This window comes from Fopius arisanus, unplaced genomic scaffold, assembly GCF_000806365.1.
Source record: "Fopius arisanus strain USDA-PBARC FA_bdor unplaced genomic scaffold, ASM80636v1 scaffold00028, whole genome shotgun sequence".
NCBI classification, from domain to species: Eukaryota; Metazoa; Arthropoda; class Insecta; order Hymenoptera; family Braconidae; genus Fopius; species Fopius arisanus.
In genome coordinates, this window is record NW_011887767.1 from 241,952 (window position 1) to 264,329 (window position 22,378).

The following is a 22,378-nucleotide window of genomic DNA, read 5'->3' on the forward strand; positions in this document are numbered from 1 at the left end:
GACTTCGGGAGTGCCTCTTCTCGGCCTTAAAATCGAATCCATCACGGTTGAAACTCCACGGGCTTCTATCGGTATTTATATAGGTGAAACCGCCCCCTCTCCATTGGAATTCGAGCGATAAGACCGTACGTGATGCTTTCCGTGCACAACACAGTGTTTGTTGTCGCGCCAATGATCATCGGGGTTAGTTGGTTCGAGCAATGGGGAATACATGAGATATTTTGTTCTCGTGTTTTGAAAACGCATTACGCCGAGGCTATTACTGCCTGGGGAGGATTTTGCATAATAACTCGCTTTCAACAGAGAATTCTAGGTGTTGAGGGGGACCCAGGGGATGTTCGCCTTATTATTACTTCCGTCTGCCCTCTATTGAAAAATTTCACTTATCAAAATTTTTCTTTAGCATTTTTCAAATGGAGCTTTGGTGTTGAAAAGTACTTGAAGAAGTTTCCGTTAAAAAAAGAATTAATCTCTTAAATATTCAAAGATCTGTTAAATTTCCCGTTACAATTCTTGAACAATACTCCATTAATTGAATTCACGTCCCAATGCAGCATCACCACCGCCACCAACGATAATTAAACCTACTGCCTCCCCCTCGGTTTCCTCCATAATCAATCTCATCGTTTCCTCCTCTCAGGCCTCGGATTTTCCGGGGTCATCTCGGTGCCCCGTCCTGGGACCCCCGAGACCTCTTTTCCACGATTCCACCGTTTCTCACAAAAACCCTCGTATCCCACTTTCCCATGTATATTTTTTTAAAACCTTCTTTTCTCTCTTTTCACCACCTATTTCCCCTCCCCCGGTCCACCCGCCCCCACCGATAAAGGGCGAACGGTGGGGAGGAGGGCTGCGCGGTATGAGTTGTGCGCGCGTGTACAATCGGCTAGATGTCGATATTGGAGTGCGCGGCGCAGGCTGAGCAGAAGCGGAATTTGCGGGAGGAAAATGTCTAAAATTATCGGGTGCGGTAGAGAGTTGTGCGAGGGCGAGCCACACGACCCCGGAGTTGAGGAACGGTGACAGCTAATCCAGCGTACGGAGTACGATCACCGTGACGACCGTGAGCTAAACTCTGCCAGGAGGAAAAACAGGGTGGGGAGGACTGGTGGACCAGGGTAGGGGCGAGAGAAGGACAGTCGGGAGGGCTAGGGCGGGAAGGGAAAGAGGGGCCGAGAGGGGGAGGGCCAGGGGTAGGCCTAAGGGAAGGACGGGGAGAGAAGAGGGTCGACAAGAAGATGGGGATGGCGAGGAGGATGAGGATAGTGAGGAGGGCGAGGAGGGCGAGGAGGGCGAGGAGGGTGAGGAGGGTGAGAACGGAGTAGAGAGGGGAAAAGAGGAGAAGTGTATTGAGGGAAGAGGGGGAAGCCGGGGCCGCAGAGGCCGCGCGGTTTACCGACTAGGTGCTACCGTGTGCGCGTCTTCCCTGGTGTACGTCACCGTTTTCTCTCGCGTGCTGAGTCGTATGTGTATGGCCGCGCGCGTATTCAGTTGAGGCCAGCAGGGCGCCCGTGTCGGCCGCAAGAGTGGTCACCGCGCGGATAAACGTTAATACAGTGTTTTTTTTTTATTTTGACAAATTTGGCATTTTGTTGGGGATTTTTTTAGGACGACAGGATGACGGAGGAGGACAACACGTGCGAGGACTCGTTGGGGTCGGATGCCACCACAGCATTTGCCAAGAGGCTCAGGGGCCGCAAGGGGGCTTTGAAGAAGAAGAATGTTTACATGATCAAGGATCACAGTTTTATGCCGAGATTCTTCAAACAGCCGACCTTCTGCAGCCACTGCAAGGATTTCATATGGTGAGTTTTTTTAATCGGAATGATTTTTTGGGGGCAGATGGGGTGTTTGGGGAAGTTTTGGGTGAAGAGGATGAAAATTATGAAAATTTCGGATTTGGGCGGGTTCGTCAGTGGATGTGGGAGAAAAAATGGTTGTGAATGATATGGAACTATTGGAATGTGATGGGATTTTCAATTTTTTCTAGTTTTTGTGGGAAATTTCCGCGCCTAGAAAAAAACAGTTGATGTTCTCATTTACCATCAATAGTTCTCGAGATAAATCCACATAAAATAAAAAATGACTTCTGCTTATCTCTTTTTACGACATTGTTACTGAATTAATTTTTATTTCAGAATATTTGAATTTTAAGTTTCGTCTTTTGAGTATACTGTGACAAACGTCCAGTTAAAAGATTCATCATGAATTTGCAATACATTTCTTCCCTATTTGTCGGAGAGACGACACGATAGCACGAGAAATCATGACTGATTGTTTCCAACGATTGAGTTAAATTCAGTGGCGTTGAAAATCATAACATCACGTTTCCAGATTAATGATACTCTCAACGATTTGACATTGTCCGTACAGTAGTTTTCAAGGAATAATAGCAAAACGCAATACATTTATAAAAAGCAGTGCACGCACAGGAGTGGTATGTTATTTTGAGTATGCGTGAAGAACCGATTGAAATGGTCTTGGTATCGAATAAATTCTGATGAATGGAGAAAAATAAACACAACTGGTCGCTCAATTTCTGTCGATTGTCACGTCAGTGATTACGTCGCGTCTCTCGCATTTGGTATCACATTTGAATAACGTTTTTTTCTTATTTTTGCTCGTCCATTCTCGTGTACGCGATCACTGAATGACGTTTCATCGTTAAACGTTACGGCCTTGACAGACTAGTGAGGCACTTCAAATTGGCCTCTGGCTGTGTCCAATTCTGGGTTTTCATTCTTTCTCGGGCTGTTGCAAGTATTGAATGGTGTGAGGTACGTGTTGCGTGATTCCATTTGATGGTTCAAGTGTTGGTGATTAATGGGGTGATTGGGGTTTTGTCTCGGGTGATTGGAGTTTTTCTTGGCCGAGAAGGAGTGCCTCAGGAAGCTGAGGTATTTCCAGAGTATAAGGGGAAATTGGGGCCTCAGGTGCTGGTATCTCGCTTGTCTATTTTATTTATCGGAGATGGCGTGCAACATGACTTCCGATTAAATCGCCGCAACCCTTTAGCGCCGATCATAATTTCATGATGGTTTTTCTCCATTTTTTATCCGGATTTATTCGGCGGAAATAATTACTGGAGGATATTATCTTGTTAATATTGATTTATTTATCGATTATTATTTTAACTTGCTGCTTATGGTTATATTTCGTGGACTCTTAATATCTGATGATTATGGTTTTTCGCAATAAATTCCATTAAATATTTCCCATTAAAAAAATCACAAACACAAACCCATTATTGATATTGATATTCAATTTTTCAAAAATTGAGAATTGATAAATAAAACAGGAATGGGGTTCATCATTGGAGATGTGAGAATTCTGACGGATTGAAAAATTTCAATGAAAATTACGTAAAAGTCCGTAATTCAGAAACGCTAATAAAGGCGCGATAAAAATTACAAAACGCTCCGTAAAAAAGACATAACTGCTCTGTATTTTTTTACGGGGCGCTCCGCATTTTTTACTGGATGTTTCGTAATTTTTATCGAACTTTTATTGTCACTTGCAAATTATGTAATTGTTATTGAATATTTTTTCTGGGTTCTCCGGTATGATATTCCCGAGTTTCTGGAGTCACTTGACAATCCCCTGCACTTGACGCAAATACGTTATGTATGGGGGAGAGAAAAGTACGAAGGGGGAAGTAGAGGCAATCAGGCAGCAATGGCACGTGGATTTTCCCCTTGACCCTCTCATGTCTCTCCCAGAGACCATAAATCAACCACCAATGCTCCTCGCGTTCTGGCCCACCACTAGTGTAAGGCTCATCCACTGGAAGTGAAATGACGAATCGTCATTTACGATCAATGCTATTGATATCACTGAATTATACGTCAGACTCACGCTTACTAATTCCACAAAAATCATTTCTCCTTTCGACATTCAGTGGAAATGTTTTTTTTTCGGAGAGAATCACGATCAAAATGAGCTATACCATTAATCAGAAATATCTTTCAATCTAAATGAGACAACAAAATTTTTGTAATATACTTTTTCGCAGCTCTAAATCCCTCCTCTAAAAAAGATTCCAGCCAAAATTCCAGCCATTTTAACATATCTGATTATTTATTGTTTTAGTATTTTTTTCTTAGCACGTACAATGATAATAAATAATAACAGTTCGTCATAATTGTCGAATCGTCACCACTGAGTAATACAATCCCGATATCTTGGCCATTGGCTATTCCGCATTCAAAAATCCTGTTATCGCTTCACATATTGCTCATAGAACTCAATCCCGATAACGCTTGTTTTCCACACGAAGAGAAATATTCCATTAAAAATACGGAACTTACGTCCGCTACCGATTACGGAAGTGATTAAGAAAATTGACATGATGATATGGCAATTTTTTCCAGAAAAAGTTTCGTATAACGTAGTTTTATAAAATTTCCCTTAATCAACAGAATTACGGCAAAGATCCGTAATTTTGATTGAATATTTCCCTCTATGCAATTGCGATAGAATATAAGCGACGGAACATCAGAAGATCAGGATCAAACGAGTATTTAACGTAATAATTTCTTTACAACCTTCTGCCATGAAGTTTTGACATGAGCCAACAGATTCGATCCGAAGACATTCTCCTCCCAATATTTACTAAGGATGTAAAAGGTCCATGTCTCGATGTCAGGAACCTCTCTCCTTATTAAAATAATGGCTCCAACGATGCAGAAAGGAGCATGAATCCTCTATAAAGCACTGATTTTAGCATAATTACTTGGCAACATCTCCGTAAAAACAAGCTCCCAGGGAAAATCCTTCTACCGTGATTATTTTTCTCACAGTCAGGTCATCGTAGATTTTTACCACTTGAGTGCCCTTGAGACGACACCCACCGACTACCGTGCAACAATGATAATTACCCCTGAAACTTGGACCGACAAACTCCAAATTCTCCAAAAACTTTCTACCGATAGATTAAATCCATTCCAACTTGTAACATCGCTTAACCACAAGTGCATAAATACACTTGAATACATAAGAGACAACAGCTCTTTAAAGGATAATAAACCCGTGCCATCTGCTTCAACAAAGCTTTCGTTTTTTCATGCTAATCTCGTGTCATCAGGAATAGCAATAAATGACTTGCTGTCACTGACTCCTTACGTGATCGCAGAGAACATGAAAATCTCATTCCACAAAACATCATTAGGATCAATTCATTCCACGAGGAAATTGGTCTTTTGGATTCCTTTGATTCCAAATGGCTGCATTGATCCGGTGTCAATGACCGCAAATCTTTGAATGAAAGAAATTATTTTTGCCACGAAAGGTTTTTCAGTACAATATGTTCACCTCAATAAAATTCTGGAGTAATGGATCCTTCTGGTTTCTTGACGATGCCATCCCACGGAATTCAACTCCCGAAACACTCGCTCTATTCGAGAGAAAAACCAATCATCCTCCCACAGAGACTTCCTGAAACACCGCGTAACAATGGATCCTAAAAAGCAGGAAAAATAAACAGATCTTTGTCACGCCATCGGCCAAACTGATAAAAACTCACAGAGCCACATGACATTGATCATTTTCACTTGAACATCTTTCTGAAGAATGAAATACATGGGAAGAAAATTCATCACTTCAATACCAATTCTACGGAAGGAGATCTATTCCATCTCTCAATATCGCATGATCATAACTCAATTCTCAAGATGGGATGGAGAATTTTCTTCTTGGTTGAGAACTACACCAATGCGATCAATTTCGTGCTTGAGATTATTATTTGGACCAATTTTTAAGGCCTTATTGACGTTATCATTCTACAGTAAATTGCCTTTTCTTTAAACCCACGATCAAATTTATTTGTTAGGTAAATGTGTGAAAAGATGGGCAATGGCAATCTTTAAATCATCTTGTGCGGATCAAATCCTACGGCCGAAAACTGTTCAAGAGCTGGTTTGACCCTCTCACTTCAAACATTACAATTTCATCTACATAACATGTCTCAATCAATCAAATCATTTACGCCGCTAATTGAGAACATTAAAACATGTTATTCAAACCAAATTGTGTAGGTGAAAACGATTGTCTCACACACTTGCCTTAAACCACCAATTATCCCCACGTCATATTCTTGAAATTAAGGATGTTTAACCGCTCAAGTGCGCAACCGTGTCAGCAAATAAAATTAAAAAATTCAAATAAATCATTTACGATATAAATAATTTCGTCTATTAATTTACAAGCTTCGTGGCATACTTTTTGGTTCAAATCATGAAGAACTATGGAAAATGTCTATAAACATTGACGTATGACTGACTACTGTGGTAACGTTCGAGTTTTGATCGTTCAACACCGCATTTAACAAGGTGCTCCGCCATCACTGTTTCATCGTCATCTACCTTGCCGACATTGCTCAGCGGTAAGATAATGTCAATATTTTATAATTGTAATGGCGGCCAATTTTTTCAGGTCTTTTCAAAAATCAATCACAAATTTGTCGCGTATTGTATCGGGTACCTTAATTTCCGTCGTCGGTAAAATATCCCCCATATTGTCAAATAAATGAGTGGATTTTTTTATTTATGATGTTGAGTGGATATTCTAGTGTCTTTTTTCAATCAAAATTAACGCGCTCACGTTTTCTCATAATACTCTGTGTTACAAACAGGTGTTTTCACTAATTATTGTCTCGGTCCAATGGATGGATCGGGAGTTCGAAAATGTGACCTACGTATATTTCATAATCTTCGCTGATATGAAAAAAATGTAGACTGTCTTGAATATTGACGGTACCGGTTTAACATCCTTAACCAATTTATCTTATTATTTACCGACACTTGTGACTGCAAATAACCTAGATCGAAAGGAAGTGAGAATCTTGGATTCGCCTTAAGTCCCGCGGTCAAACACGACATCAAATCACTCGTAATTGTGGTTTGGGTCAAATTAGGTGCATCAAAACGATGTAACCCCCAGAAGTCAACCCTCTAAAGACTATCCGCAGAATATCATTCGAATTAGCAAATTCACTTACCAAAGCCCATAACTCTGAATCATGTAATTGACAAGTTGACCCAGTTCAATTGACCTATCGACCTCGATCCACAGAATTCTCTGCAAATCACCAGAAATTACAGAATCGAATGAATTTTTGTTAAGGAATACACTATAGAATGATAAATAAAATGATTCTGCAATAAAGTATCTAGGATTACCGTGAGCAGCCGAATTATTGTGTATAAAGAGCCCAGCGGATGATGACCCGTTGACTCGGGTCAAGAACTCCAATGCTGTGAGTCCAGCGGGTGGAATCCCTCCAGTATTGATGGCTCAAAGAGAAATACAGGATGAGGGAAGACTAACACACGTTATTAGCTTTCCCACCCTCTGGATTCTCCCGTCATTCCGCTGAACCGGATATGTACATAAGCCCAAACGGGATATTCCAGGAGCAGCCAAATGGATGCTGCAGGTGTACCGCATCGGAGGGAGAGGGTAAACCGAGAAATGGTGTATACAATGGTACACGGTACAGGTTATAGGCTCGATATTATGTGCAGATCCATGAACCGATATGCCATTCTCCCTAGATCATTGCACGGTACCGATTCAGTCAACGAAGAATGTGAATAGATATTCCTGAGGAATTGCACGGTGCTGATGAATGCGGCTTTTCTGATGTCAACGAAGTTTCAGGATTTCGAAGGACTTTGACGATTTTCCAGTCGCTGAAACCCTTCCATCGGAACGGCTGCACTTGTAATTCATTTGACGGATTCGGTGATCCTGGGAAGGCAACTCCCTTTCTGAGTACTAGGGGCTGATCCCCGGAAGATAATCATGTGAAGGAATAATTCTAGAGTCACCGTTTTTTCAAAAAAAGTGACGGGTAAAATTTTTTACATGACATTTCCGGAATTTTGTCGATGGAAATTGATTCGTTGGAAAAGCTACAATAAACAGCAGTTGTAAATATCAGTTTTTTCTTCATTTCTTGAATTTTCAAGGGCAATTCATTGTAATTTTGCATTTGATGGAAAAATACAAGGAAATTCCCCGAGATTTCGATGAATCAGAAAGTTCCGGATTCTTGCGGCTGCACGTGATGATTAGTAGTGTAAAAAATTATTGTTTCTACGTCTACACTGGGTAAACACGTTGGCATTGCAGTCAAACAGAAAATGCCGTCAGAAAGGCATCCATGTTGAAAAAATGAGGATAATGGTGATGACGAACATGTGACGAGTTCTGGTGTTTCGTCAAGTGTTTGATGTCTTCCGTCGCGTTGACGTGAATAAATTCAAATCAATCTAGTTTTTTTTACCACACAAATGCTCGAATTATCGTTTCAGTACCTATCAGAACAATAACCGATCATAGGTTCCTGCTCGTGAAATGCCAAAGGTCTGTATCCTCTCAAGCTAAACTAAGCCAAAACACTTGCAAAGTTTCTTGACCCGAACCTCATGTAGATACGAATGCGACAGTCTGGGTTTCCACCGCCTCCTGGGGCTTCTTTAATTCCCATTTTACCTTCCCACACGCGACGGCATACGACTCAACTCATCCCTCGACATGTTTTCCGATCTCTCGAGAAGATCAACAGTTTGGTACAACTCCACTCGATAAATAATCTCGCTGATTTGTTTTTTCTGTTTTAAATACACGAGGAGAGAAAAGATATTCATGCAAATCTAATTTGTTTATGAAATCAATTAGAGATTGTGTGAGTCAATTATTTGGCTTTACACAATTACGAAAAATGAGTGACATGAAATTTCTAGAGATTTTTTTATCGATGAATTAGCTGATTTTTTAAATTGAATTCAAGTGATACAAAATGTCGAGAATTCAGGTGATGACTTCTCTATATTTTCAATTTATTGAAAACAAAATTAAATCGTATTTGACGTCCAATTTTCATGATGAGTTTAACAATTCGAGCTGTCACAGAAAAATCAATAATCGTTTATCCCGAAAAACTCAATTTCTCGAATTATCGCGATGAATGAGATATTTGGAAAACATTTTCAATTTAAATCCCTTTTTCCCGTTGGAAAAAATGTTCCAAAAGCAAATACAACATCAGCCAATTATAGATTTTTCAATAACAAATATAAACCACTCATCATTGAATTTATTTGTTAAACACAATGGGCAAAATCAAAAATACTTTTTCATTACATCCTAATCTACAAATTGTACCTATGATTTAACAGGTCAGTAGAATTCTTAATTTTTTCTAAAAAAAATATATGTGCGAATAATTATATGACATATGTATAGTATATCCTGCCGAAATATATACACTCATAATAGCTATGTATTTGGCATGTAAAGGGCTTTCCGTGGGCGTATATGTAATTCAATCATTTTGATTGGACTGTTTGACTGATCGTTACAACAATGAACTCAAAGAATAAATGAATGCAAGATGATGATCGTGGCAATCATAATTAAAAAGGCATCCAACACCGTGAAACAGTTAAAGAGCACCTGATGATGCGCCAGCTGGGAGCTCTTGACACGATTATTGCCGCCGCGACACAGAATAAAACGGAAATGATAGGATGAAATAATAAAAGTAGAAAAAGAGAAGACACTCAGCCCCGAAAACAGAACGAGGAGAGTGTAACCCGGGTCATGGTCTGGGGCTAGGGTCTATATTTATCCACTGCCACCAGTCATATCCTGGAATTGTTCAGCGTATGTCAACGTGCAAACTCGACAGCAAACCATTCCACACTGTAGATTCTCTCTTCTGGCTTTTGCATCTGTTGTGTTCCTCGTGTTGTTCTATCGATTGGCCCCGCGCTGCTCAATAATTCACCGGGAATTCGATATTAAACGGATATTTATCAAGCAATTCGCGGTATTGCTGTTACTGAGGTTTCAGGTTTCCAGGTTTCCAGGTATTTCGGGGAACGGAAAAAGTGACGGATCTCCGTAGACGGCAAAATAGTGACACTGTTTAATCATCAGCTGTGACGAGGAAAACAATCGGAAATTGACATGTGACCTGAAATAGTAAATTATGGATTTATTTAATAATTTTGTTGGATTTTTATTCGTGGTCGCTGAATTACAGGGAATTTCTTGGTAAAATATGGGGTTTCATGATTTCTCTATTTATAAAGCATTAAGCATTCAAGTAAATTCAATTTTAATTTTCTCCGACAGGAGAGGTTTTTTACCAGAAAATCGGAGTGGAAATTATCTGACTCTCGCGCCTTTTCCTCTGGGTTACGCAATTTTTACTCATATTTCCGGTGAACACTGAGTGAATCAATGGGAAGTTTAATTAAACTACGTTTTTCCGCGCGTATTTTATGGTATGTGGTGAAAGAAACAGAGGAGCATGAAATTGTTTTTAAACGAATAATTTAAAAAATTGTTGAAAATGAAATTGCCCCTTCAAACAGGGTGCATGGTTCGGCTTAAAAAAAAAATTTTCAGTAGTTTTCAATTTTTCTAGATTTTTAAATTTATTTACCATATGTATACCATCTCGGATTTTTAAATTTTGTTCCCATCCCTTATACAGTAAGATTATAATAATTATACAGATAGTAGAAGTTTTCCCTTGTTACACAAAGAAACGAAAAAGAAAAACTTAAAAACTTAAGAACTTAGAAACTATGGTGGCCCCAGCCTATGGCCTTTTTCCGCTTAGAGATCCAGGGACTTGTTGAGTGCTCAGAGCGCAGAAGCAGCCGTTTGAAGATTGCGTCTGTCCCCGCACTGCAAAAAACCCATGACATTGATGTTTCTCCTTACGCCGTCGGGCCGGTTGGCAGAGTCTACTCCTAGAACGCCCCTCTTTGGGCACGAAGCATAATTTCCTCTCCCTCTCCTCCTATCTTCCAAAGACTTGCCCTGCTTCCTACAGTCATCTGATAGCTCCTTCAGGACCCCTTCCCCAACATAATCGCTCTGCTTAGTCAATGGTCGACGTCTACACTCCAGTCGCCCCGTCAACCCTCCATCCAAGATCTCCCAGAGTCCCCGTGCACTCTCCCTGGTGCTCAAGTTCCCGTAGATCAGGTTCCCGTTGATGTTTCGATGCCCATCCCGACTTTCATCCCATCGTCGGCTCACTCCCTCCCAATGATCCCAACGATCAGCAATTTACGAAACCTGCTGCCACGCCAGACTGTTCCTAAAACCCCCGCCTGCTCAGTCAATATCGCCATCCCCAATCTGCATAAGAGACCCCTCTGATCATCCCTTCAATCCTCTGAGAGTACCTATGAAATACTCTTCCTGGTGATTAAGTTCCCGTAAGTCAAGTCCCCATTGATCTTCAATACCCATCCAGGCCTTAGGTCCATCGTCTGTCCAAATTCTTCCAATGATTGGCAATTCACTAAAACCTATATGTACCTACTCCTTCGCCCAAGCGTTCCAAAACCCCCATGACATCCGCTTCTGTTCAAACCCCAAGACAATCATTCCACTCAGACAATGGTCATCGCCATCTCTAGTCTTCAACAATTCCTCATGTAATCCCTTCAACACGCAAGGACAAGCCCACTAGGATCATCGCTTTTTTTTCTGTGGTGCTCATGCTCCCATAGATCCAAGATCGCCCCCCGTCTTTGCACCACTCCCATGTCTTGTAAATGGTCACTTCAAGACCCAAAACCCATTTCTTCTTGTCTCCAGCGCAGGTCCCAGCTCCATGAGAAATTTCCTCCTGATGTAAACCTCTATGCTTCAGTCGTTTGTAAAGTCGTTCCCACAAGTCCACCCTCTGAACTTGCCACCGATGCCACCGTTCACTGCCCTCCAGTCCAAGGGAATCAGCCACTCTAACATCCACTCGGCGTCTCCCGATATCGTCGAGAAAAACCCAAGCGAGTCCAATTTCCCACCAAACTAATTATTTCTATCGTAAAACAAACCCTGAAGAATTCCGCTCCCGAATACTTTTTCCTAAAAATTCCCCAGCAAAAACCACATAATTTATCCAATAACTGATGATTTCGTAATTCTGCAGATATTCCTGAAAAATTAAAATTGGCCGCTCAATTTTCATTTATCCGCCCGCGATCTATATAGCCACGCTTATATGACCTATAGTACTCCATTATTCACATAAGCGGTTAATTCTATGTTTTTTCATGATTCAAAAAACAAAAAAATAATGAAAATGAAAAAATCGGCATAATGAAGAAAATTTCGCAGTATCCGTTTTGCACCCACCTCCTTATATATTTTTTATTTATTTATTTATTCTTTTGCAAATCTATATATAGGAAGTATATATGATATATTATATCGTGATATGAGCTGCGAGAAGGTAATGAGAAGGCAAACCCTCAAAGCATAAGGAAGAAGTTACTGAAGGCTCTAAAAGAAGGAGTAGATGTAAAGTTGGGCACAGGACTGGCTCAAATAGAGAGGGTGCTCCGGATTTATGACAAAAAGAAGTGCTAAAAAAGACTACGGACTGAAGATATAGAAGATAACAATACTTACTAATATCCAATCACTTTTGGGATTGGCACATGAGACATGTATATATACATTGATGCAGGGGCACGAAGTTCTCGTACTACGGCTATGTCGGTGGAAAATCGAAGTTTCAGGGAAAACGTTGAATACGATTCGGTCCAGAGAGCGATGCAAGAGGAAAAGAGAGGGCTCTATTCAGTCTTGCCCCGGGCTTTCACCACATGCTTACCTCAGTGTTTCAAACCACGAGTCTCCGTATCCTCATGCAGTCCACTTTATATCTGTCTCGTATTTTCCCTTTGTAAACGGCGATATGTGAAAACCACCGGCTATTCCCCTTTACTTCCCTTCATATCGCTGGACTAACGATATTGGGGGGTAAATTTATCTTCCCCCTCACCAGATTTACAATTCTCGCATGAACGCACACGCAGTGAAATATTTGATGAAAATCGCCCCGAAATATTTACATTTGGGAAACCTCTTGAATTCTAACACAAATCTTAACAAATCCGCACTATTTGTTAAAAAATCGGAAAAATAGATGTATTTTCTTTATTTGTTTTCTATACATATTTTAAACATGAACGCTGGTGCAGAGAAATATTCAGTGAAAATTGCGTGGAAATGTTTACATTGTGCATGGAATTCTTTAAAATGTACTCCAATCTGCAATATTGGTAAATATATATGTGAAATCGATGTTTTGTATATGTTATTTATATATCTGTTTAACATGAACGCATGTGCAGAAGAATATATTCAATAAAAATTGCGCAAAAATATTTACTTTCTCAAAATAATTCTTAAAAATATCTCAAACCCGGCCAATTTATTGCTCAAGACAAATATATAAAATAGAGGTTTTGTGTACGTTGTTTTTATTAATTTTCGGAAAGTACATAAATATCAGTTGATATTATATACATATATATTTGATACATCTTTACTTGGCGCTTACAAAAACTGGAAACACTGACATCTTTGAAGTTAGAAAAAAAAATTCTCTTAAATTCCTGTCTCGATTATTTACCAAGATATGAAAAATTGATGAATGGATAAATGGATAAATGAATCGTCATAAAATTGGGAATACTATGGAGGTTCGACCCCTATTCGACTCATCCAACCCAGAAAAGCTCTTTGAAGTGAGAAATGGGCGAGATTTCTTTTATTGAAGGAATGGGAGGGATCAAACGAAATTCTCCGAAAGAGAATAGAAACATTGAAAGGAGAATACGGCCAATACAAAAGGTTTATCCTGGAAAACATTCTAATGGATGATATGACTCGACCCTTCGTCCTGTGGAGCTCATCCCTTCTATCTCTTCAATCGCTGACACGTTAGAACATCTAGATCCAATGGTTTTTTTTATGTTTAGATCCAGTGGGTGAACGATGAATGTCCATGTTAAAAGAGAAATATTGTTTGCAAAAAAAATCGCAAAAATTACGCAACAAATAACAGGCACAATCAACTGACCATATTATCATTTTCATTGTTCCACCGTAAATTTACAGAGAACTATGCGATCAAAGCCAAACGTATAAATTATGAATACTATTATCATTTATTATCATGTATAAAAGACTAATTGTTAATAAAATTATCGAATCATTTCGAGAATTCCATCAAATTTCTTCACGAGTAATTAATAAATTTCTAATAACAATGACAATAAATTCATTGTATTGAAAGAAAAGGTCTAAATATTTACGGACATCAACTGAATCGACACTAGAATTAAATATTGAAGATTGCAGTCGAGATCGAACTACATATTATAAAAAGCATAAATCACTAAATATTTTCTAAATCAAAAACCTGAAAACCCTAGGAAAGGGTGGCTTTTGCAAGTGGCAAGAAATTCTCTCTAGATGATAGTAAAAAAATGCTGAATTTGCCATTTGAGGGTTAATTTTATGGAAGCTGAAGAGCTCGTCTGGGTGCACGTGCATGGAATGTTGTGAGACAGCTAAGAACACGAAAAGGGTAGAAATAGTAGTTTACCTCATGTCGTCGGCACTGTTGCTCCCGGCGCTTATATATTGTATGTATATTGTATGTATATTGTATGTATATTGTATGTATATTGTATGTATATTGTATATGTGAGGTGGAGGGTGGAGGGTGGAGAGGGAGGGGCAGCCGAGCAATTGATTGCGGCTGGTGTACGTCGTACTCTCTCACTCCTCTCTAACTATCGATCATTCGAGAGGCGACAACTGGCGCGAAGGAGGCCACCCCTGGCAGGAGGTTTTCCCCCATTATAAGCCCGACGATCCTCACCCATCCGTCTTTCCAGTGAATAAAAACGATTTATTGCACTCCGTGGGAAAAGTGCCGAATAACTCACGGCGTTGTTCTATACCCTTCCACATCCATCGAAAAAATATTAAATATCAATTCTAAATCAATTTCAGCAAAGTTTTGTAATATATATAAAGATGTTATGTAAAGATCATATATTATGATGTACCAATGTCTTGAGAATCATTGTAAAAATCGAGGAGTTACTTGTTGTCAAATCTCATGATTCAATGATTGCTAATTTCACGTGATTTCAAAGTAATTTTTTGATTTCATATGATCTGAATTCAGAGTGACACGCAGTGATTTCACCAATGAATACGCTCTCGATAAAAGTTGTGCCACAGCTTCAGTCTGCAGGATTTTACATGTGTTTTTTATTAATGTTTATGATCTAGTTCAGGCCTAGTGAGCTCTTGGAGCTCACCGAGCTCCCAATGCCAATGAGACCAATGACCACAAAAAGAGGGATCCTATTGTATTATGGAGAGTGGGGGTATGGTTATGTCAGTCAGCGCGCGCAAGTTTGAATTTCTAAACGAAAAATATGCGTATTGTTGTTTATGTATTTTGCATTGTTAAATAAAAAATATCTATTGTTCATATTTTTCTACATCAAATTCCGCCAAAAATTCCGTTTAATAAATCACTCTAAATTGAATATTTCGGCAGCAAATGAATTGAAAACCACTGATGAAAAGATTTTTTAATTTTTTAAAATATTGTTTGAACATTTCCTCAACAGTATTTGAAAAATTTAATGGCGTTTTTCAGCAATCGACCTTTGACCTTAACAAGTACGGGAACAAGGAATTCGAATTCCATTATTATGTGTCTTGTTAAATCTTAAAAAATTTATACATTTCCATTTAACCACGAAAATGAATAATTACTGCAGAATAAATCTAAATAATTAGCTGCAGAGAGTGGCCGAGCAAAGATAACTGAAAAACAATCTCATCTGAAAAAATCTAATAAACAAATAGTTGTTTATATGAAAATACCATTAGTATTTGGCCGACCATTATTTGGGATTTGTTCCAAAATGAATATTGAAAGAATAAACCGATTCATAGGAAAAATTAATTTAAAAGAATTTGTTCATACAAATAATTTGAAGGGGATTTCCTTGCAGAATTTTCATGGTAAAATGGTTCTAAATTGTCTTTCTTCGCTCATATATTGGAAAAAATGGGAAACTTATGTGTAAAATAGATTAAATTTCAAAGAAAAATCCAATTTGTTTTAAATCCAGTGCTTCCTGTTGAATATTTAAATTGAAAAAAACGTCGAAAAGACTTTAATCACAAACTTATATAATTTTGTATTGAAATCTAATAGAATTTCAATAGAATTATATGGCAAGTCTGATAATATTTTCCGTTGAATTGTTTTCTTATGGGCTATCAAACCAAGGAAGTTTGATTAAAATCATAGTCCTGAATAATTTCTCTTCAATATTTCTGAAATTACTTTTGGCAGAGTCAAATGATTTTTTTCCAAGAGCCTTAAACCAAGACATTTCAAACTTATAAGTTAAACTTTAAATGGATAATTAATTGATTATATTTTAAAGAACTAACATCTCATATTTGTTTTCAATTTTTAATAAAATTACTGTTCAATATAAAGGTGACTGAGAAATAGTCAATTTCTGGTACCGTAATGTTTTAACAATTACGCCCAGTGTAACCAAGAATTTGTGAAATTGAATTGGTAAAAATTTCTTTGAAGGGGTCAGGTTTTAGGCGGTCAGGTTTCTTCCGCCATACTTATACGGAAGGTTTGATTTTACTCCCTAAATGACAAGAAGAAAGTGGCTTATTCTATCCCTCAGATTTCTGTGGTTTTTGAGAATCTGCGGGATGACATAAACTACATTCCTCTCGCCATTTCCGAACTTTTCGGTGTAATGATGTCGGAAACAATAATGTGCACTGAGGAAGGGAAACAGGACATTCAAACTGAGGCTGGGCCTGACGCTATCGGGATATTGTATTCTGAAGAATGGGTCTAATAGAGTCTTATAGACAGGGCTTCCAAGGTTTTGACTTTGCCCATGTCTGATCTACTTTATGATTTAGTGAGCATGAGGTGTCGGGGTACACTGGGAGGAGTTAGATCTAGGGGAAATTTTATTATTATAAACCCTATCACGTAAAAAACTCTATAGGAACAAATATTTGAATATTTTTCGTTCACGTCAAAAATATATTTGCTAATAATTATAGGTGACAGGTATATTAATTATACATTCCTGTGTTCCAGCAAAAAATGCAATGTATTATGAAATAGAATGGTATATTGTGAAAATGTATAAATACCTATATATTACACGCATATATTCGGCATGGATCTGGTGTATTACATTATTTGCCATGTCATATATGTGTTGATATATTATATATACTTTTTCCATACTTATACGTTCTCGTTTAAGTATGTATATGTAATACTTGGAATTAATATATTAATGGACTTCTACCCAATATATGATGTACTTCATTGAATTTATTTTTTTCTATGTAAAAAAATTGAAATATTTGTGGAATTATCCATTCATGAATCAATTATTCTTAAAAATATTTAAGTAATTGTCAATTGGTTTCTTTACTTGAATTTGTTTAACTTTTCACAATGATATTCAATCAATCCTACTTTTCCTGGCAATAATTAACAACTTCGCTGAATTTTCAATTTATACGGAATCAAGTTGTCTTCATTCACAATTTGCATATACTTGAATGTGCTCGACTTTCCAAGATGAACAAGACATTTAGTTCGTCGTTTCATTTGAAATTGAATTCAACCTCGCACAATCAATAATGCAGTTTTTAAAACAAATCACGTTTTTCCGGGAAATTAAACGAATATGAAGAGTGCAGTGAAAAGAGTGATTTTTGCACTGGAAACATCTGATTGAATCTTGCCAAAAATAACACAGTTACCACCGGAGATTGCCAGAAAATCATGGAAGACTGTCAGTTCATGATACATGCCTCTTCTTTCTCATAGCAAGAGTATTCCGGTAATCCTGCGCGCCTCCTCTAGATACCAAATGTACCGCATTGATCTGTCTAACCCCGACAAATTCTATATCTATATCTCATTTGTGGCTCTATATACCAAGTCTATGTGCCTCCGAGGCATTTCCAATTCCCCAAAGTCGATCTCCCGCCCTGTTACCATTCCATAATGGTAAGTATTTCTTTTTTCGTTATCTTCTCTACCTCCGGCTCTCTCTTATTTTTTTTCTAACCAAGTCGCACCCTTCCAGCAATTTATTCTCCGGAATTCCTCGGTCTGCATAAAATTTCCCGCACTCAGAAAAAAAAACCACCGAATGTCCTAAAAATCAATTCACCTGGGCAGAATTTGCTGAAACATACAGAAAAAATTGCATCTTCAATCATTTTTGTATAATAATTAATTTTAATAAGTAAGGATTATTATTATTGGCGTTATTATTGTCATATCGTTTCAATTTTCGTCAGAAAATATTTGAACGGCAATGACTTGCTATATTAATTTGACAGGACGGTTGGGGCCATATATTGTTTTTAGCAGATGTTTCACGGTGGGACGTTGCAATTCCAAGGGATGTTCGTTCCCCTCGGTTTGTTTGCTGTCACTCGCACGTTACGAAACTCATGTGAACTCGTGGGTAAACTTTATGCGAGTGTTTATGTCGTCCCTATAACGTCAGGATAACATGTTGGTTGAGTAATTAAAAGATTCAGGTGAATTTGCAACAATCGCCGGACTGATTCGCTGGGAAAAATCAGTAGCGAGGCCGGAGGTCGGATAAACGAGATTTACTGTTATTGCTGGGGCCCCTGTTGCTTTCCTGTACCTCGATAAGTTTCCTTCAGAATAACTTCATGCTGGTATTTGTTATTGCGCAGGAAGAGAGGCTAAATTTCCTCGTACCACTTGCTAATTACGATATGCGAGTTTGAGGGGCGAGTTGGGTGGTTTAGAGAATCAGAGAGAGTTATTGGTGCTTCCAATATTCATATTATCGAAATTCAGGGATAGCCCGAGGAGAATATATGCAACGGAAAAAGCAACGGAAGTTGCACAGTCGGTGGCTGCGCGCGGAGGGAATACCTATTGATATCGATATAGAAAAAATCTCTTCTCTCTTGAGGTGTCGTTCTTCAAAGAATGAGATGACACTTTTTTTATTGTAGAAAAAGTAAATCGGAACGGCGAATATTATAGTTAATGCAATAAGTCTTGGGGGTTGGATACATACTTGCTGAATAGCAATGATAAGTTCTTGTCATTGAAGTTTTGGGGCGGAGCGATGCCTGGAAAATCTCATGCAACGGAAAAGGCAACGGAAGTTGCGCAGTCGACCATTGCGCACCAATGGAATACCAAGTCCACAGTGACATATGTGCAAGTACAGTAGCATGCAATACGAATACACTGTCGAGTAGAGGTGCTCTGGCTGTCACTACACTGTCCCACTGTCAATTGAAATATCTCGAAAACTATTGAGAGGTCATTGAGACATCCAATTTGACAAATGTAGGGAATCTCATAAAAAATAAAGTGGTTACCTACTCACATCTCCACGAGTCTAACGCCTCGGGATATGGACAACATTGTGCACAAAAAATCCCCTTTATATAACGGAAGTGACCACTCACAGCCGTTTCCCATTGATTTTCGCCGTACAAACTAGAATTATGTCATTGATTCCGAATGTATTTATTTCCATTTATTCTTTCGTTCACGAACATACGATAGAACGGCAAATGCACGAATCGACAGCATGTGCCCTGAAATTCCATTAATCGAGTTGTATTATTTCTACGGGATGTTTTATGATTGAAATGCTATTGATGATTACGCGAAGCCTCTATGGAGTTCAATGCGACTGACTGATAACTGATAATTGTGCTGAATTGAATTTTCAACGTATGTGAATATCGAATATCATTGAATGGCGTAATAATCGAAATATCCAAGTGATCTTTGTTCAGCTCCCTATTATCGAATGTCCTATGGGAAATAATCGAAAATATAAAAAAAAAATATATGTATAAAGGGCAGAACAATAACGAGATCAATCGTGTCGAAAGGTTCAGGGAAGTAGAAAAATCCTCGGACGGTCAAACGAGGTGTAAAGGCATTAGTGGAAAAAGTCCCTGAGTCGCTGACTGAGTGATAAAAGTTCCGTTCGAGCTGCCAGACAATTGCTTGACGCCGAGGAAATAAAATATTTCTCCTCATATTTATATTGAATCGAGCTCATTCGCTTGAAAAATCCACATTCCTGATATTCACGCCTTCGATTCTCATCCGATTTTTCAAATGAACAAATAGCGAGGGAAACCGCCCCTGCATTTACTGTTTATACCAATAAAATTCTATAAATTGAACTACACGTTCATTCTTCAATTCAGAGTTAAAATTAGTGTTCTCCAATTTTACGGAAACAAAGCACAACAGAATTAGTATTAAATTATCATACAAATATTATTGAAATGCGCTAGACTTGGTCATATCATTCCGAAAAATTCGGGAAAATGGTTGAGAATTCAATTGAAAGTCAAAACAATGGAATTCTTGAAAGATAAGCATATATCTATAGCAACTTATTGAAATCAGTGCTCACGCACGTGGAACTCGTGGGACTGATTACGGCAATCATTGTACTGCTCAAAATGCTCATCGGAGCCCTTGATTAACCCCTTGATTCCTCATGAGGAGGAGGAGGGAAGGGTTATAAGCTGGGATTGATAGAGAGGAGTAAGTAGTACGTGTCTTTGGAGAATTAGGAGAGGACTGGACATCTTGCAGCTGCCCTCCCTCTGCAGCTTATATAGTGACCTCGTCCGCCCTTGGAGGTCGCTATGAGTGCAACAGAGAGGAAATTTCCAGAAGGCATGCACAAGATGACATGCAAAGGGAATAGTGGTTGCTGCTCCCTTTTATCCACTTCTTTTTGTCATTTCACTTTTTTTCATGTTTGACCCCGCGACTTCAGTCTCTCGTGTGCACACGCCTCAGAGACGTTTCACCTACTTCCATTTTTTAATTCTTTTTTTTTGTCCAGTGCCAACGTGCCACCCGGTTCTATAATCCAAATTAAATTAAAATTTCATTACGCAGATAGACATTTTTTGAATTTCTACCAACCGTTTAATTTGAATTCTCACCGTTTTAACTCGATTTGTTATTTAATCGTCATCATAAAAGTGCCCATTCATTTTAAAAGTGAACGAAATTTATTTGAATTATTATTACCAATTAAACAGATGGAATTTAAAATTAAAAACAAATAATTTACGTTATACTGACTAGATTTGATTATTTTTAAAAATTATTTTGCTGCTCCATTTCAGTTGAAAAATTCAAATATATTTTTAAAGAAAGAGAAAAAAATTCTGTCGATCCCAGGGTGAAACGCGGAAGCGGATTCTTCTGGAAACAAGTGTTGCTCCAAGAAAAGAGAGATTGTTCAACCGTAGAATTTGAATGAACTAATACAACGAGCAAATGTACAATGGAATAACCATTTTCCGCAACTCCATCGCCACTGTTTCCCAAAGGAAATGCCGTAACTCGAAATAACACACTTTGGTAGCGCACACATCAGATATATGGGATAAATCCATATACCCTTCCATTGTGATTTAGGGGATAAAATAACTCGGCATCTTCCACCAGTCGCGTTACTCCGAACTGAACTCCTCCAGGAATATACGGTTTCCCTCCCCGTTTTAAATCTGTCACAACAATTCTGAGTTAAATCTCCGTCGGACAACTGGCGCTTGAAATCAGCTCCGTCCTACGGGTAAACAGTATTTATCGCTCTGGCAACCGAATCCGGGGATTCGACTCCTATTCGCGGATGCATGAATTCCTCCGGTTGGCAAGAATATTGATGAATGTTATCTCCTGTAATGCCAAATGACAGGGCGAAATATCGAACGTGACGGAGACAATGAAGTCTACCGGCACATCGATGAATTCTGGCGAAATAATTTTGCCTCAGAAGAAATTGTTGGCTGACCTCTAAAAAGAGTTATAAAATTCTTAAAAATCTAGAAATTAGAAAAAATATTGTCATTCTGCGGCGTTTTTAGTTCTATTCAATGAGATGAATTCTTGAAAAAGAATAGAATTAATATCCGACGCGAAAAGTGGGAGCAACAAGCCGTCTGTTGCGCACAGCCAGTGAATTATTAATTAACATGACACATCTCGTGAATTCCATCCCTTTGAATAATTCCCGAGGTCGAACAGTGGTGCACGAATGAAGTTACCAAACTCGAAATATCATGTCTCGGTAGATATCACAGTTGACTCATTCCAGACCTGGCAACTCCTCCAAACTCACTCCAACGTGTCTGCTAGTTTGATGACGCGCACCACATCATGATCTCTCTCATTTCCTTGAATTTCAACTCCAAGGACTGCGCATCCAAAGTACTCAACGTGCGCGCCATTTGCCAAATTTCGCGGGTGTAGTTGATTAGGTTTGATATTAATCGTGCCTTTCCAGTCCTCGATTATTCGAATCGAATGGCTAGAGTTCTAGTGCTCATGTTTTTATGGCATCATTGACCCACAATATTTATCGCAACCTTCGCTCGTTGAATTCAGCCCTTATGATCACGCTTATATGATCTT

General features: G+C 38.6%; 1 protein-coding gene across 1 annotated transcript in view; it reads left to right on the forward strand.

The window, feature by feature from the left end:
* The first annotated feature begins 1,384 nt into the window (after positions 1-1,384).
* Positions 1,385-22,378, forward strand: part of LOC105265261 (protein kinase C, brain isozyme) — a 63,278-nt gene continuing 42,284 nt past the window's right edge. Inside the window, exon 1 of the mRNA XM_011302667.1 lies at positions 1,385-1,805. Within this exon, the coding sequence (XP_011300969.1) occupies positions 1,618-1,805 (188 nt within the window). The 5' untranslated portion in view covers positions 1,385-1,617. The remainder of the gene's footprint in view (positions 1,806-22,378) is intronic.